The sequence below is a fragment of the Ovis aries genome, chromosome 16 (genome assembly GCF_016772045.2).
Source record: "Ovis aries strain OAR_USU_Benz2616 breed Rambouillet chromosome 16, ARS-UI_Ramb_v3.0, whole genome shotgun sequence".
Lineage (NCBI taxonomy): Eukaryota > Metazoa > Chordata > Mammalia > Artiodactyla > Bovidae > Ovis > Ovis aries.
In genome coordinates this window covers 38,440,456-38,458,424 of record NC_056069.1, presented here as the reverse complement: position 1 = coordinate 38,458,424, position 17,969 = coordinate 38,440,456, and the positions used below count along the sequence as shown (strand labels likewise).

Here is a 17,969-nt window from a genome sequence, read left to right as displayed (position 1 = left end):
TTTACATTTTCCTGAATTCCTTGTAATCTTCTCCCATATGCCTACTATATTCTGAATGTGTTTAGCTAAATCACCAAGTTTTTTTTTAAGTAAATATACCTTTGAAAAAGAAAACTTTTTATTTTTCATTGGAGTATTGCTGATTAACAATGTTTTGTGATAGTTTCCGGTGAACAGTGAAGGGATTCAGCCATACATATAAATATGCCTTTCGTATTAGAATTCTCCAGAGGAAACTGAAACAATAGGATAGAGAGAGAGAGAGAGAGAGGAGAGATGAGAAAAAGAAATTTATTTTAAGGAATCAACCATCATGGTTGTAGGAGCTGGAAGGTCTAAAGCCTATAGGGTGACCAAGAAGGCTAAAAATTCAGGCAAAAGTGGATATTCCAGAGGACAGGAAAGAGTCAAAATTCCAGAGGGTAGACCAGGCAGTCTTGAAACTCAAGCAGTGCTTCTATGTTACAGTCTTAGGACAGAATGGCTTCTTCAGGGAATCTCAGTCTTCGCTTTTGAATCTGATTAAATAAGGGCTACCAGATGGAAGAGAGTAATCCGTTTTACTCAGTCTACTGATTGAAATGTTAGTCGTGTCTTTAAAGGAGTTCCCAAGGTGGCACATGGTAAAGAATCCGCCTGCCAAGCAGGAGACAGGGGTTCAATTCCTGAGTCAGGGAAGATTCCCCAGGGAAGGAAGTGGCAACCCATTCCAGTATTCTTGCCTGGGAATCCCATGGGTGGAGTGCCATTTCCTTCTCCAGGGGGTCTTCCTGACCTAGGGATCATACTCATGCCTATTTCATTGGTAGGTGGATTCTTTACCACAAAACCACCTGGAAGCCCAGTTATGTCAATATTAGTTACCAGTTCTCCATTCAGTTAACAAACAAATAAATCAATCTGATAGCCTGGGAATATAGACACAAAAAGCTTTTTTCCCATTAATTACAAATTTATGACACTGAGGTGACTAAGGTTCTTTTTTCAAAACCTCAGAGATACCCTGGTGGAGGGGAAATGTCTAAGCCAGTTTTGATATGTTGGTGCAATGGAGTCCTAACTTCTTGTATTCATTCTGCCTGTGGAGATTGACAAGTGAAACAACACATGTAAGGGAGTAGCTACTCAAAGTGATTGAAGGGTGTTTTTGGGTTTTTTGGGTTTTTTGTTTTTGTTTTTGCTGGTTTTAAATACTATGGCTCTGTCTCTCCCTATTTGCAACCCCTCCCTTCACCCTTCTGAAAGAAAATTGAAGGTAAAGGAGTAATACTCATTAGAGACGACAAAGAGAAACTTGGAGCCTAGTTCTCAGCTTTGTACCACTAAGACGGAAGATGGTAAAGAGTGAACACAGACATTTCAAGTGTGAACAAGCATCTAGTGAAAAAGCAGAAGTAGAGTAGGAAAGAGGCTGTAGACACAACCAGTGTGAGTGCCTCAGATGGGTGGCATGACTCGGTATCTCTGAGTATGGGACACAAGCAAGCTGTGTTTTGGTCGTCTGGGGGCTCAGCCTCTATGGATGGACATTCAGTTTGTGTACAGGGCACTATATCTAAAGGTTCACCATTTACACTGCAAATCCATGTTCAGTCCTGGAGAGCAGGCAGAGAGGGCGGAGACTCTGTCCTATGCCAGAGTCCTGGAACCCCAGAGGAGAGCCCCTTCCTACGGAAACCCACCCAGCTCACAGAACTCACAAGCCTCTTAGAGCTAGAGCCTATGAACTACTCAGGGCACACTCCCAGGCTCCTGATGGCACCCTGTCCCCTGGGAAGTCCCCAAATTTCATATACCCAGCACTTTTAGAAGTCCACATTCCATGCCATCCAGCAGACAGCAAACCTGACTGGTTGCCTCCTCTGAAGGACCAGGGGAGAGACAGCATGTGCACCCCATTGGTAGCATGGGTCTGTGAAGGGGTAGTATGAGCACCTCGGGGCTTCAGAAAGCACAGCTGGGCAAGGATGAATGGTGGTGAAGACATGTCTCCCAGTAGCATCTTCTTCTGGTTCCTAATGTGACATCTCATTACTAGAACTGTCATTTAACTAAACTGAAATTGGATGCTTCTGATTAATCCCCAGAGCCCAGCTCCCCAGAAGCCAGCTGCCCTGTCACTTACACTCCCTTTCTCTAGGTGTGAGCCCCCAGTGAGTCTGGAGGGACAGTTGTCTATTTCTCCCCTTTTCTTGTCAAAGTAAATTGATATAATAGTTCAGGTTGTGTCAAAAATAAAGTGTTTTAAATGTTGCTTGAGGAGTTAACACCTTTTTCTAATTTGCTCAAATGCCTCCTTGAGGCTAGAAGCAGACCGGTGTGGGAGAGTCTGAGCAAGCTGGTGGGAGAGAGTGAGGCACAGAAATGAAAGCTAAATGAAGGAGAGCAAGTTCATTTGTATCATTTTTTTCAGATTCCACATAAAAGTGCTATCATGTATTGTCTTTCTCTGTTTGACTTACTTCACTTAGTATGATCATCTCCAGGTCCATCTGTGTTGCTGCAAATGGCATTATTTCACTCTTTTTAATGGCTGAGTAATATTCCATTATGTATATGTATCACGTCTTTATCTATTCATCTGTCAATGGACATTTAGATTGCTTCCATGTCCTGGCTATTATAAACAGTGCTGCAATGAACCCTGGGGTGTATGTATCCTTTCAAACCATGCTTTTCTCTGGACGTACGCCCAGGAGTGGGATTGCTGGCTCATGTGGCAGCTCTCTATTTTTAGCTTTTTGAAGGAACCTCCATACTGTTCTCCATACAAATGAACTTATTTACAAAACAAAAAGAGACTCACAGAATGAACTTAGAGAATAGATTTATGGTTACCAGGCAGGAAGTGTGAGGAGGAAGAATAGATTGGGGGGTTGGGATTGACATGTACACACTGCTTTATCTAAAATAGATAGCCAATAAGGAACTACTGTAAAAAATAAGTAAATAAATAATTTTTAAAAAATAAATAAATTGAAGGAGCGTGAGACTCAGAATGAAACAGATTTAGATTTACACCCTAGCAGACTTGGGTTTGATTCCTGAGTCTGGAAAATCACCTGGAGAAGGGAATGGCTACCCACTCCAGTATTCTTGCCTGAAGAATTCCATGGACAGAGAAGCTCTCTGACAGCTACAATCTATGGAGTTGCAAAAAGTCGGACATGACTGAATGACTAACATTCTCTTTCAACTCATCTGAACTGGGGCCTGGAACTTCTTATTGGAGCTAATTAACCTCTTAGTTTCCTCATCATTATAGTGGCTTTGAGTGATCATTGACACAAGATGGTGTAAGTAAACTTGACACTGAGTATGTGTATAATCAACATTGGTCTGTTCTTCCCTCAATTCTTCCATTACTGAGAGGCCTTGGGAGATGGGAATGAGGCAAGGAATTCTATATCAGAGGTTTTGTTGAGAATGTGACTCTTAATCACTGCCTTGAATGGCAAGAAGGAACTGGCTTGGCTGGTGCCAGGGGGCTGACAGTCTTCTCTGTTCGCCTGTTTCTCTACAGCCACTACCTTTCCTCCTACTTCCCTTTGGTGTATCTTGCCTTTTTATAGTACCTCTGAGGGTAAAAAAGGGTAAACTTGCTCTTGCACAAGATATCCAAGGGTAAAGAAAGAACCACTTCCTCTTTTTCAGTACCTCTAGGGGAGGTACTTTCTTGCCTGGAAAATCCCATGGGCCAAGGAGCCTGGTAGGCTGCAGTCCATGGGGTCGCTGAGATTCGGACACAATTGAGCGACTTCACTTTCGCTTTTCACTTTCATGCTTTGGAGAAGGAAATGGCAACCCACTCGAGTGTTCTTGCCTGGAGAATCCCAGGGATGGGTGAGCCTAGTGGGCTGCCGCCTATGAGGTCGCACAGAGTCAGACACGACTGAAGTGACTTAGCAGCAGCAGCTGGGGAATCAAGGCTGGAAACACTTAGGCAACCACCACTACAAGCAAGTGATTATGACAAGGGAGTTAAACTTCAACATGTGAGCTCATTTAATGGGTCAGTAAGTCAGTCTTAAAGCCCAGCTCACACAGTCTGAAATCCAGCTCAATCTATTGAGTGAAACTGTGATGAACACACACTCTCTCATGAACAATAATTTTAGGTTAGCTTTTAACCTATACAACCCCCAAGCTCTGTCTGAAATCAGCCATGCAAACAAGTAGCTGTCCCATCCCTAGACAACTAACTTCCCAGGCATTAGTGAAAGACCAGCAAAGAGGTCAAGACAGGGAAGCCCCAAGTCAAGGGTGGGAGGTGGCCTGACACACATGCACTCCTAGGATTTCAGTAACTTTCTCAGAATTTGTTCAACCTGAAATAATACCTCTTCCTCCAACAACATTTCATATCTAATGCCTGTGATCCTAGGCAGGTATGCAGGAGAAAGAAGCCAGAGAGGAACTTAGAAGTAATGCAAACAAGACTGAAGGAGTGGGCAGCCTGAAGTCACACTGAAAGTTATAAGCCAGAGCTGGGATGCAAACACCCAGCTTCCATGTAGCTGAGATTAGGTGTATAAGGCCCCCAGTTTTATTGGAATAATGAATACTCAAAGTTCAAATACTCCTGCTTTGGGGTAGTTGGTAACAAGTTCTCTAGTACTCAAAAGGGGAAGAGAATGTGTTTTCATGTAAAATCAGTACCAGCAACTTTAACTAATAAGCCCTAAAACAGATTTCTCCAATAGAATTTGTTTCTTGCTGATGTGAGAGCCAAAATGTGTGTTTCTAACCTGGGGGAGGTGCTCCTTCAAGCAACATTCAGGATTCCTTCATCCTGTGGCTCCACTCTCTTCCACCTATGATGCCAAGTAGCGGAAGGGGATCCAGCAGGTAGTCATGCATGTGGGGTTTCTGGGTCAGGATGGGCGATGGTACACATCACTTCTACCCACGTCCTTCACAAGACCACACCCAACTGCAAGGGAGTCATGCTTTGAACTGGGAAGAATAAGAAATGTTTTTTACTGACCCAAGAAAGGAATGTGATTTTCAGAGCAGATGAACTTTAAAAATTATAATTGTTTCCTTGATTACCCTATAGAATGACCTCATTTCTTTTTCTTTTCCAGTTAAACCTGAGGCTCCTTTTGACGTCAGAGTCATCTATCGTGAAGGAGCAAATGACTTTGTGGTGACATTTAATACATCACACTTGCAGAAGAAGTATGTGAAAGTATTAATACATGAGGTAGCCTACCGTCAGGAAAAAAATGAAAATAATTGGATGGTATGTAGGTCAACTACATTTATGCATTTTAAAATTTATGCAGATGTGTATGAAAGTATCTTAATAAGTAAATTATATGTAAAAAGCATTAAAAAACTACAAAATATATAAAACAATAAAATAGAAACTTCTTAATGCTATGTATTTCATAATCTCAGAGGTGCATTTACCTGAGAAAGGTCCCTATAAATTTTATGCTTGAAATGAACCTTTTATTTAAAAAATCTCCCCAAAGTGTAAAAGGTTTAGGTTTCACAAAACCTGGATCTTCTCTGGTGCATTCTTGTCCTAGCTCTCATTTTTTTCCTTGCCCTATTTTTCGTCTTTATAATGTTTCTTAATGATTAACCATTGTAGACTGAGATCAAATCCATCCTCTCTATCTGGGAGTCTGAAAAAGAATCACATTTAGCACAACTCTCACAGGCAAACCAGGCAAAAAGAAAGAAAGAAAGACAAGTCACCACATTGTAGCCACGATCTGGTTTGATGGAGTTGTGGAAACAGCCTGAAGTAAGTAGGAGAGGAGATGAAATATGTCCTTCAACTTCTTTCAAGTCTGAGTTCTTAAATCCTTGAAGTAACAGCTTAATTTTCATCCTTTTAAGTGGGAGGGTTACTTAGACTCCATGAGTCGCTGCAGTTGGAATGGTCTGATTGGCTCCACAATCTGTATTGAGGAGAAAATGGAAGAGAATTAGGTCTCAGGGCTTTCAAGTTCCTCTGAAGTCACTAGCTTAACTTTAATCCTTTTGCACCACACTAACAGAAGACTGATGACAGTTGCTTTCTCAGGGGGAAGGAGATCCTACTTATCCATACTATTTTCTTTTCTCGAGCCATGATCAGTCTTTTGTGTTTGCAATTTGCTGCTATAAACTACTTACATAACTGTAATGCCCACCCCAGACCTCCTTCTATCTCCATTGACACACATACACAAACTACTAGGAGCCCTTGAGCCTGTCCTCTTCTGGTGTTTATCTGAAAATTGTATCAGTGGGAAACCAGAGAAAGGAATAATTCTGAATAAATGGTACTGGGACAATCAGTTAACTGGGAAAAATTAAGTTTAATGCTTAACTTGCCCCCATATTAAAAAAAAATTAAAATACAGATGATTTAAAGAAATTATGTAAAACAAAATTCCAAACAGGCTAAAAAATTTACAGATAAATGTTTATATAATCCTAAAATGAAGAACATTCTGAGTATAAAAGCAGTAAAAGAAAGCTCAACATGGAAACATGTAACTACATAAAAATAAGTGTTTATAAATATCAGCACATACAATAATCAAAATTGTAAAGCAAATTAGAAATTAGGTCTAAATTACCATGCATACAACTGACAGATGGTTAATATTCTTAAAAATATAAAGATGTCTTATAAAATATTAAGAAAAGGACAAATAAGGGTGATAGAAAAATTAGTAAGAAAATTAGAAATGTCTCATGAAATAGGAAACATATAATTTAAATCAGTATAAAAAATTTAACAATCAAATAAATACAAAAGTAAATAACAATGGGTATTACTTCATCCCCATCAGGTTGATAGAGCACTTTTTCCTCTTAAAGATGATAGGCAGTGTTGGAAAGACTGTATCTCTGTATTTGTTCATGATGAAAAATGATATCTCTCCAGAGGAAAATGATTCTTGCTCACTAATCTTACCATTCCCTTTCATCTCTCCTTGGGATGTGAAAAAGGAGAGAAAGAAAAAGAAGATACTGGAATGTAGAAAGTAAGGTGGGAGCCTGGGAGTGACAGATACCCCAGTGGGAGAGCCCAACTCACCTGGATAAAGATAGAGACCCATTGCCTCACTGCCCTCCTTGACCACCTGCAGCATCGTTTGAGAGCTCACACGCTCCCTCTGCCCTAGTTCTGCTGCTGACCCCACCACATCAGAGCCCCTTTGTGTAACTAATGTGAGACAGCCTCAAGAGAGTGCCCACATGACAAAAGACACTCAGCTCGAGATGATCTGGGCGACATGGCCAGCGCCTCTTTTTCCACCTTAAAAATGTAGTGCCTTTTTTGCTCCTCAGCGTGTGAATTTAACCAGTACCAAGCTGACACTCCTACAGAGGAAACTGCAACCCAATGCCATGTATGAGATTAAAGTTCGGTCCATCCCTTACGCCAACTATTTTGAAGGCTTCTGGAGTGAATGGAGTCCAAGTTTCCACTTTAGAACTCCAGAGACCAATGGCACAGGTGAGACGTGACTGGAACTTGTTCCCGCTGGTACTTTACCTCAAAGTCAAAGTGTGTGTGTGACAGTGAGAGCCAGAAACGTGAAACAAACCCGCAAGTTAGGGCTCCCAGAGGGCATTCTTACACTTTCTTTGAAAAATGGCTTGCAGTCTTTGCCCCTTTGTGAAGAATGTAGACAGAGTGGGAGTAGAACTCTAAGTAGCTGCTCAGCTGATACAGGCTGTCAGGACTCTGCTGTCCCTAGGAGCTCCTGGGAGCCTCTTGTTCTGAACAAAAGCACCACCACTGCCTCTAGCTTTACCAGTTCAGACTGGGATCCCAATGCTCCATATCTCTAAGTCCCTTCTAGGGAATACCTTTGCAGATGGCAGATGTGTAGGCTGATGTGGCTTTCCCATGCCTCTTTTTCTAGAAGAATGAAGATATCCCAGGGGTCTAAACATTAAGAACATCCACAAGAACCAAAGAACACAGCTCAGGCAGACCACTGGGAACCCAAAGCACACCCCCCCCCATATACCTTCCCTTTAGCGGATGAGCGGAACCACTCTGCCATACCAGCCTCCTCTCATCACCCTGGGAATTGCTGAGGCCACTGTAGGGAAGAGAATCCCCTTATTATCCCTTGCTTGTAGCTTCTTTCTCGTGGTGGTGGGAATCAGACGGGGGTGCTGCTATCTTTAATGCTGAGTCCCTTTTAAATTTCAAGTAACAGCTGTTCTGGACCTGGTCACCTAAGTCAGCGCTGAAACCGTGTACAAGCCCCTGTGTCCTTGTCTTTTAAAGTAAAAGACTGATTCAAGAGTTAACAATTGGCACACGTAAAGATGTAGAAACATAAAATAGCTGTCGAGCTGGGATGTGCGTGAACGCTCAGTTGTGTCCCACTCTTTGTGAACCTATCGCCTGTAGCCTGCCAGGCGCCTCTGTCCATAGGATTTTCCAGGCAAGAACACTAGCGTGGGTAGCCATTTCCTCCTCAGGGAATCTTCCCAACACAGGGATTGAACCCATGTCTCCTGCTTTGGTAGGCAGATTCTTTACCACTGAGCCACCTGGGAAGGCACTGGACTGGTGAACTGGAAACTATTTAGGTTACAAATCCACCACACAGCAGAATTAGCAACTCATAGTTTCCTGAAAGATACAGATAAAGACCTGACACACATTCCCAAGTTGTTTTTAACAGGAAACAGACCTCTCTACCAGGTGAAAACTGCCGACCTCCAGAATATAGATCCTAGACTGATTGGAACCAGAAGGTTGATGATGCTGACTCATTACCTCATCACCAACCAATCAGAAGAATGTCCACAAGCTGATCATGCTCTGCTCTTTGAATACTATAAGACTTCTCATTCTCCCATCCAAGGCAGGTCACATAGTCTTGAGGGCATTAGCCCACTGTGACCCCCTTTGCCTGGCAAAACAGTAAAATCTATCTTTTCTAATTCACCCAAAATGCTGTCTATATATTTCTATTTGACACCAGTAAACAGAGGCTGAATTTTGGCAACAGTGCCACTTACTGAAGCTAAAATTCCCCCATAAAAGCTAGTACATCATCCTCTTTACTGAAAAGCAACTTTTAAGAAATATTAAATGGGCTCAAGTTATTCAACAAACTCAAAGCATCCTGAAAGTCTTCCCCATCACATGCTTAATGACTACTAACCAAGATCTGTCCTTGCCTTCCAGGGGAGACGGATCCTGTGTTACTAACTATCAGCATTCTGAGCTTCTTCTCTGTGGCTCTGATGGTCACTCTGGCCTGTGTGTTATGGAAAAAAAGGTGAATTTCTTTTACTAATCAAGAGAGTGGTTACAGTTATTTGGGATTCCAGACAGAGCTCTAATCCTATTTATCAATAAGAAAACTACAAAGGGAAATAAGGTATTTCAGAAATTACGGTGCCCATCCTTGTCCTCAGGCACTGGTGAATTTTCATAGTTAATTTCACAAGAGGTGAAAATATAGAAACTGAACACAAGATAAGCCCTCCCCGCAAATCTTTCCACTAAAGTGTCCTAAGAGACTAAGACCCATCCCTCCAGAATGCTTGTGCAAGTGAAGGCACCCTGGGAAATGCAGATGTTTTTAAAGTCTTCAGCACACAAACTCAAGGCCCTTTTGCCTTCTGCCCCATGAGAAGGCCATGCTTGTTTCATCATTTAGACATGACCCATCAGGTTATTAATGTCTTAGCAAGATGTCCTCAGAGTGTCACACATCCCCAAGATACTCCAGTTTGGAAAGTACCAACCTAAAGCAATTTCCCTGGGTAACTTAGAAAATATGTTTCTCTTCCATTAAAATCAGTACAGAGGAGTTGCTGCCAGTGAAGAGAAGAGTAAAATGACAATGCCTATTCTGGGAAGTAGATGAGCAGATCATAATTTACTTTCATAGCTACACTATTGCCAAGCCTCATTGTCCCTTTCCTCTGGGGCTCGTTCCCAGGGGTATATCATTGTTGTCTTATTCACAGAGTAGATCACTGACCACAGTCTCTGGTCCAACCTCCCCATGGGCCAATGTGACAGTGAGACCCAGAGAAAGCAGGTCATTTGTCCAAGGTCATCCACCTAGTGAGGCAGAGCCAAGGGGAAAAAATCTGCTCTTCTGACTATGAGCTCAGAATAAGTGGGAAGATTTATGTGTCTGCTCCCTACTCCTTCATTTCGTTGTCAATGTCCTCTTATTTCAGAATTAAGCCTATCATATGGCCCAGTCTCCCTGATCATAAGAAGACTCTGGAACAACTGTGCAAGAAACCAAAAAAAGTGAGTGCTTCTGATACTTCTGTCACTCTGTCAAAGGCATCCCAATAGCCAAGAATGGCATTGTAGGATGTGGACAGGCTGAACCTCGAGTGATGGTCTTTTGTGCACCACATAACTAGGGTCCCTCAGATGATGCCAGTGGCAGGTTTCTGGAAGTAAGTAGGAAGCTAAAATGCAATACAAGTCTCAGAATTTCCTGGGCTCCCCCAGGGGTGGAGGGTGTGGCAAGTGGTCACTTTAGATGCTGAAATGTCACAGCACCTCCAGAGGCAGAGACAGCTAGAACTTGGGTGAAAGTGAAAGTGAAGTTGCTCAGTTGTGTCTGATTCTTTGCGACCTGTGGACTATAGCCCACCAAGCTCCTCCATCCATGGGATTCTCCAGGCAAGAATACTGGAGTGGGTTGCCATTTCCTTCTCCAGGGGATCTTCCCAACCCAGGGATCAAACCCAGGTCTCCCACATTGCAAGCAGATGCTTTTAACCTCTGCACCACCAGGGAAACCCTTTCTCTGATATTCCCTGTAAACCCTTGTCAGAAAGTTCTTTAGCTCTTCTCCTGAACAGATCATTTGGTGATATATCTGTCTGGTGCAGTCTTAATGTCTTCTCTCTTTTTTGATGCAGAATTTGAATGTGAGTTTCAATCCTGAAAGTTTCCTGGACTGCCAGATTCATAAGGTGGATGGCATTCAAGCTAGAGATGAAGCAGAAGGCTTCCTGCAAGACCCTCTTTCTCTGCAGCTGGAGGAGAGTGAGAAGCAGAGGTTCAGAGGCGGGATGCAGGGTCCCAGTTGGCCCTCCGAGCAAGCAGGCATTACGCCTAAAATTTTCAGAGGAGAGTCACCATTCAGATGCTTGGCTGGGAATGCCAGTGTGTGTGATGCCCCTGGGCTTCCCTCCTCCAGGTCTCCTAATGGCAGGGAAGGTGGCAAGGGCAGACCTCTAGTGTACCAGGACCTGCTCCTCGGACCTGGAACTACAAACAGCTCCCTGTCCCCTTCGTTTCCATTCCAACCTGGAATCCTGACATTAAACCCTGTTGCCCAGGGGCAGCCCATCCTCACTTCCTTGGGATCAAGTCAAGAAGAAGCCTATGTCACCATGTCCAGCTTCTACCAAAACCAGTGAGTTGTAAGAAACCCAAGATCAGAACCATCATGATGAACGAAGATGACTGAGTCCCACTCTCCCCAACAGCACAAACAAACAAATTGGATGTGGCCCCTCTATGTGGTCACAGGATTCTGAAGCAGCACTTGTGTGGCAGGAGGCAGGAGACAGGGACATTCTGTTTCAGGCAACGCAATGATTCATTTCTTTCAGAAAGGAAAAAAGGGAAAGGGAGAAAGAAAGGATGGAGAAAATGACAGAGGGTTGGGGGGACAGAAAGGGAGCAAGGGAAGAAAGAGGGAAAGGAGAACAGAGTGTTGGATACCATGATCAGGACTCACTATGTCCCCAGTGCTGTCCTACATGCTCTGCACATCTTGTCTCGCTGCGTCTTCACAGTAATCCTAGGAGGTGGGCTCAATTAGCATCATTCCCTGTGTCTCAGATGATGAAACTGTGGCTTTAATTAATCTGTCCATGTTCCCCACTCAGCAAGAGGTAGAATCAAGATTTGCTGCCCAGGAGTCTCTTCCAAGTCACATGCCTTCCTCAGTCAGGGACTGTCCTACTCTCCAGTGCCAAACTTCACCTAGATCCTGGTCAATCTATAATGTACTTGTCTCCAATCTCTTTGGCACCAGAAACTGGATTCATGGAAGATAGTCTGTCCAAGGATGATGCAGTGGAGGTAGGAATGGTTTCAGCATGATTCAAGTGCATTGCATTTATTTTGCACTTTATTTCTGTTATGATCACATCAGCTCCACTTCAGATCATCAGGCATTAGATTATGGAAGTTGGGGACCCCTGCATTGTCCAAACTGGGTCAATTTTACAAGTGAAAACGAAAGGTATAAGTTATCACTCCAGGACAATAATTGTAAACTGAAATATCCCAGGAAAATGGGGACCTGTGGTCACTGGAACTAAAAGAGCTACAAGGAAGATGGTGGGGAGGAATGGTCTCATGATGTATGAAGCACCACAACTGGCCATGTCTACAAAAAGCTACAAAGCCCATTTTATTCCATTTTTCTTAACAAGTACTTAAAGGAGAATCAACTAGATGCCCAGAATTTCTATTGTTACTCACTGTTAGGACCCTCTTGCTCCTCCCACCCAATGACCTCCCTTGATAATGGAAGAACCTCTTACTGACTCTGGACACTGGTGTATTTGAGCAACGAGCCAGGGCAAACTCTCCTCTGTGTGTAGAGACTCCCCAACCCAAATACATCTGCTGTCCCCAATTTCTACCAATATGAATGCTGCCAAAAACTTCAGGGAGAAGGATTACAAGCTCATGCTGCACACGAGCCAATTGTGGCCATGTTCTTGGAGGTTTAGAGAATATATGATGTGTGTCCTCTTGCATTACCTCGTCCAGATAAATAACTAGAGACTGTCTCAAGCCAAGATAAGACAGCAGAGCACTCTCAGCTCAGGGCTATGCAGTTGATCCCTTTTAATAGATCCCCAGACCACCCCCAACACAACCCTGACTCTGGGTGTACACAGACCAAGGACACCGGTCTAAGATCAATGTTGTTGTTCGGGAGTTGGTCCTTGTTGTTGTTGTTGTTTACATTTTGCATTTTTTCTTTGTTCTGTTTTTAGTTTGTTTGGGTAGGAGACAAAGTGTTTTTAATTTTTTTTAATTTTTGTGTTGGTTTTATTTTGTAATGTCTCTGAAGGGAGCTCCTCAAAGTGCCTTCCAAGTCCTTTTCTCTGAATCAGTAGTAATGACTATAGTCCCATAATCCCTTAGATTTGCTCAGTGCTTTTGTAATTTTTCAAAGCACTTCCATTATCCATTAGCATTATCCACTTAGTTTTCTTGGTATGTATTTATGGAAAGCTTGCTCTGTGCCAGCCACAGTGGTCAAAGACAAGATTGGGACCCTGCCCTTAAATATCTAATAAAAGGTAGCTTTAATATGCTACCTTTAATAATGCTGTAATGGAGGCATGTTTAAAGTGCCCTGTTGGAAGACAGTCAGGGAAAATGCCACAAGAAGGGGTGCTCATCTGTGTGGAGGAAAAGCAGAATCTGCCTGGCATGTGAACAGGAGACATTTGCCAACAGGTAGACGTGGGGTCTTTACCTTCCGGAGAAATGTGAACAAAGTCTCAAGGAATAGGTTATCACAGGAAACCTCACAAGCTAGCCCTCTTGCACCTTAGTCACAGAGGTCCTATTTGCTTATTATCATTATCTTTGCCTTATGTGAAAACTGGTTACATGGACAGGACAGGTAAGTTACTCAACCTTACATGTCAAGTTAGGACTGGAAGTCGTAACTTTGTATCCCTCATGTAAATAAATCATCTCTCAAAGAAAGAAAGGGATAGGTCACAAGGAAGATCAAGTTCCCTCCAGCTTTAAAATCCTGTTTTAATGTTGTTTAATGCAGATTATCATTTGAATTCAGTGAGTGAATGTCTCTGTTATCAGAGTTATATAAAATCTATGTATCATACTCTTATAATCATAACTGCTGCTAATGCTTGATTATGTACTCAGGGACCATGTATAATATAAGATGACAAATTTGTTCTGACCAACTCCCTTTGGGATTTCATTAAAACAGAAAAACTCCTGGTCAGAGACAGTGTATAAATCAGAGATGTAAACTGTTAGTTCTTACAACATGAAATGAAAATTGATAATTAGGCAGCAAAATTGGTCAATTAAATAACCATATCTGAAGCTAGAAGACCCTGGCTTATTCGACAGATATTTTACCTTACATTCTGATTTTCAGGGGAATTGACTTCAGAAAAGTCAGGTATGGCCTATTTCTGATGTGCATACCTGTGTTTTTAGAGCATTTCAAAAGAGACTACAAGACTTGGAATTGACCAGGAAGATGGTGAGCATACATGATCAGACAGCTAAAATGATGCAGATTGGATGGCATTTCTGCCAGTCCAGTGGTTTTTGTTTGAAGGTATTCTATAAAATATCCATTGTTCACTACACTGAAAGTCTCTGATTTGACTGTGTACTTCCACATGCATTACAAACATTCTGCAGAGCTGCTAAGTATATTACATGTATCCAATGTGTGTTACAATCATATATTTAATTAAATGCTAGAGAACTCTCTGTGACTGCCCTTGTCTTCTTGAAATAGGAATAGAAGGCTAACTAGAATGGGCCACACCTCTCCTCAGCCACTGGAGATGTATCAGGGTTATTTGCTGTCATTTTATGGCCTGGGGTTTTCATAGGAAACTTTTTTCATCAGTCAAGTCATTCGTTTGTAAATTAATGAATTAGTAATTTGTTGAGGATCTGCTCTGCATTACTTTGTCCTAGGCTGGACTCTGGGGTTACAGATATAAGATGGGATATTTCCAGCTCATAATCACAAGGGACAAAGACACAGAGCAACAGTTAACAATGTTGTACCAGAGCAATGACTCAAAATATGAATCATGAACCTTAGTTTAAAGCAATAGAAGCTAACTCTGGCTAATCTGAGCAGAAAAGGAATCAATCCTAAAGGAAATCAACCCTGAACCATCTGGGGAGTTAAAAATACAGGAGACGCTGTCTTCTTATCTGTCTCAGATGGGAAAGCAGGGTGTTGGCGGTTACTTCTGTAAGTTAGATACAGGACGCTTTCATGAAAAATAATACATAGCTACTTTGAACATCTTCAGTTCAGTACACTTCAGTCGCTCAGTCGTGTCTGACTCTTTGTGACCCCATGAATCACAGTACACGAGGCATCCCTGTCCATCACCAATTCCAGGAGTTCACTCAAACTCACCTCCATTGAGTCAGTGATGCCATCCAGCCATCTCTTCCTCTATCGTCCCCTTTTCCTCCTGCCCCCAATCCCTCCCAGCATTAGAGTCTTTTCCAATGAGTCAACTCTTCGCATGAGGTGGCCAAAGTACTGGAGTTTCAGTGTTAGCATCATTCCTTCCAAAAGAAATCCCAGGGCTGATCTCCTGCAGAATGGACTGGTTGGATCTCCTTGCAGTCCAAGGGATTTTCGAGAGTCTTCTCCAACACCACAGTTCAAAAGCATCAATTCTTCAGTGCTCAGCCTTCTTCAAAGTCCAACTCACATTCATACATGACCACTGGAAAAACCATAGCCTTGACTAGATGGACCGTTGTTGCCAAAGTAATGTCTCTGCTTTTCAATATGCTATCTAGGTTGGTCATAACTTTTCTTCCAAGAGTAAGCATCTTTTAATTTCATGGCTGCAATCACCATCTGCAGTGATTTTGGAGACTAAAAAATAAAGTCTGACACTGTTTCCACTGTTTCCATATCTATTTCCCATGAAGTGAAGGGACCAGATGCCATGATCTTGGTTTTCTGAATGTTGAGCTTTAAGCTAACTTTTTCACTCTCCTCTTTCACTTTCATCAAGAGGCTTTTTAGTTCCTCTTCACTTTCTGCCACAAGGGTGGTGTCATCTGCATATCTGAGGTTATTGATATTTCTCCTGGCAATCTTGATTCCAGCTTGTGTTTCTTCCAGCCCAGCGATTCTCATGATGTACTCTGCATAGAAGTTAAATAAGCAGAGTGACAATACACAGCCTTGACGTACTCCTTTTCCTATTTGGAACCAGTCTGTTGTTCCATGTCCAGTTCTAACTGTTGCTTCCTGACCTGCATATAGGTTTCTCAAGAGGCAGGTCAGGTGGGCTGGTATTCCCATCCCTTTCAGAATTTTCCACAGTTTATTGTGATCCGCACAGTCAAAGGCCTTGGCATAGTCAATCAAGCAGAAATAGATGTTTTTCTGGAGCTCTCTTGCTTTTTGGATGATCCATCAGATGTTGGCAATTTGATCTCTGGTTCCTCTGCCTTTCCTAAATCCAGCTTGAACTTCAGGAAGTTCACGGTTCACGTATTGCTGAAGTCTGGCTTGGAGAATTTTGAGCATTACCTTACTAGTGTGTGAGATGAGTGCAATTGTGTGGTAGTTTGAGCATTCTTTGGCATTGCCTTTCTTTGGGATTGGAATGAAAACGGACATTTTCCAGTCCTGTGGCCACTGCTGAGTTTTCCAAATTTGCTGGCATATTGAGTGCAGCACTTTCACAGCATCATCTTTCAGGATTTGAAACAGCTCAACTGGAATTCCATCACCTCCACTAGCTTTGTTTGTAGTGATGCTTTCTAAGGCCCACTTGACTTCACATTCCAAAATGTCTGGCTCTAGGTGAGTGATCATACCATCGTGAGTATCTTGGTCATGAAGATCTTTTTTGTACAGTTCGTCTGTGTATTCTTGCCACCTCTTCTTAATATCTTCTGCTTCTGTTAGGTCCATACCATTTCTGTCCTTTATCAAGCCCATCTTTGCATGAAATGTCCCCTTGGTATCTCTAATTTTCTTGAAGAGATCTCTAGTCTTTCCCATTCTGTTGTTTTCCTCTATTTCTTTACATTGATCACTGAGGAAGGCTTTGTTGTCTCTTCTTGCTATTCTTTGGAACTCTGCATTCAGATGCTTATATCTTTCTTTTTCTCCTTTGCTTTTCACTTCTCTTCTCACAGCTATTTGTAAGGCCTCCCCAAACAGCCATTTTGCATTTTTGCATTTCTTTTCCATGGGGATGGTCTTGATCCCTGTCTCCTGTACAAAGTCATGAACCTCCATCCATAGTTCATCAGGCACTCTATCTATCAGATCTAGTCCCTTAAATCTGTTTCTCACTTCCACTATATAATCATAAGGGATTTGATTTAGGTCATACCTGAATGGTCTAGTGGTTTTCCCTACTTTCTTCAATTTAAGTCTGAATTTGGCAATAAGGAGCTCATGATCTGAGCCACAGTCAGCTCCCAGTCTTGTTTTTGCTTACTGTATAGAGCTTCTCCATCTTTGGCTGCAAAGAATATAATTGATCTGATTTCAGTGTTGACCATCTGGTGATGTCCATGTGTAGAGTCTTCTCTTGTGTTGTTGGAAGAGGGTGTTTGCTATGACCAGTGGATTCTCTTGTCAAAACTCTATTAGCCTTTGTCATGCTTCATTCCTTATTCCAAGGCCAAATTTGCCTGTTACTCCAGGTGTTTCTTGACTTCTTACTTTTGCATTCCAGTCCCCTATAATGAAAAGGACATCTTTTGGGTGTGTTAGTTCTAAAAGGTCTTTTAGGTCTTCACAAAACAATTCAACTTCAGTTTCTTCAGCATTACTGGTTGGGGCATAGACTTGGATTACCATGATATTGAATGGTTTGCCTTGGAAACGAACAGAGATCATTCTGTAGTTTTTGAGATTGCATCCAAGTACTGCATTTCAGACTCTTGTTGACGATGTTGGCTACTCCATTTCTTCTAAGGGATTCCTGCCTGCAGTAGTAGATATAGTGGTCATCTGAGTTATATTTACCCATTCCAGTCCATTTTAGTTCACTGATTCCTAGAATGTTGACATTCACTCTTGCCATCTCCTGTTTGACCACTTCCAATTTGTCTTGATTCATGGACCTAATATTCCAGGTTCCTATGCAATATTGCTCTTTACAGCATCGGACCTTGTTTCTATCACCAGTCCCATCCACAACTGGGTATTGTCTTTGCTTTGACTCCATCCCTTCATTCTTTCTGGAGTTATTTCTCC

The 17,969-nt window shown here is 42.3% G+C and overlaps 1 protein-coding gene across 8 annotated transcripts in view; it reads left to right on the top strand.

Moving 5' to 3' along the window:
- Positions 1-14,471, top strand: part of IL7R (interleukin 7 receptor) — a 37,767-nt gene extending 23,296 nt beyond the window's left edge. For 5 of the 8 annotated variants that reach the window (XM_042233877.1, XM_042233874.1, XM_042233875.1 and 2 more), the window contains 6 exons: positions 5,088-5,245; positions 7,300-7,468; positions 8,658-8,840; positions 9,167-9,260; positions 10,177-10,252; positions 10,879-14,471. In XM_042233877.1, coding sequence (XP_042089811.1) covers positions 5,088-5,245; positions 7,300-7,468; positions 8,658-8,840; positions 9,167-9,260; positions 10,177-10,252; positions 10,879-11,382 — 1,184 coding nt within the window. In that variant the 3' untranslated portion in view covers positions 11,383-14,471. Of the gene's footprint in view, positions 1-5,087; positions 5,246-7,299; positions 7,469-8,657; positions 8,841-9,166; positions 9,261-10,176; positions 10,257-10,878 lie in introns of those variants that run through there. The other 3 variants (XM_004017053.5, XM_060400507.1, XM_060400508.1) reach the window with 2 other exon arrangements.
- Positions 14,472-17,969: the final 3,498 nt, after the last annotated feature.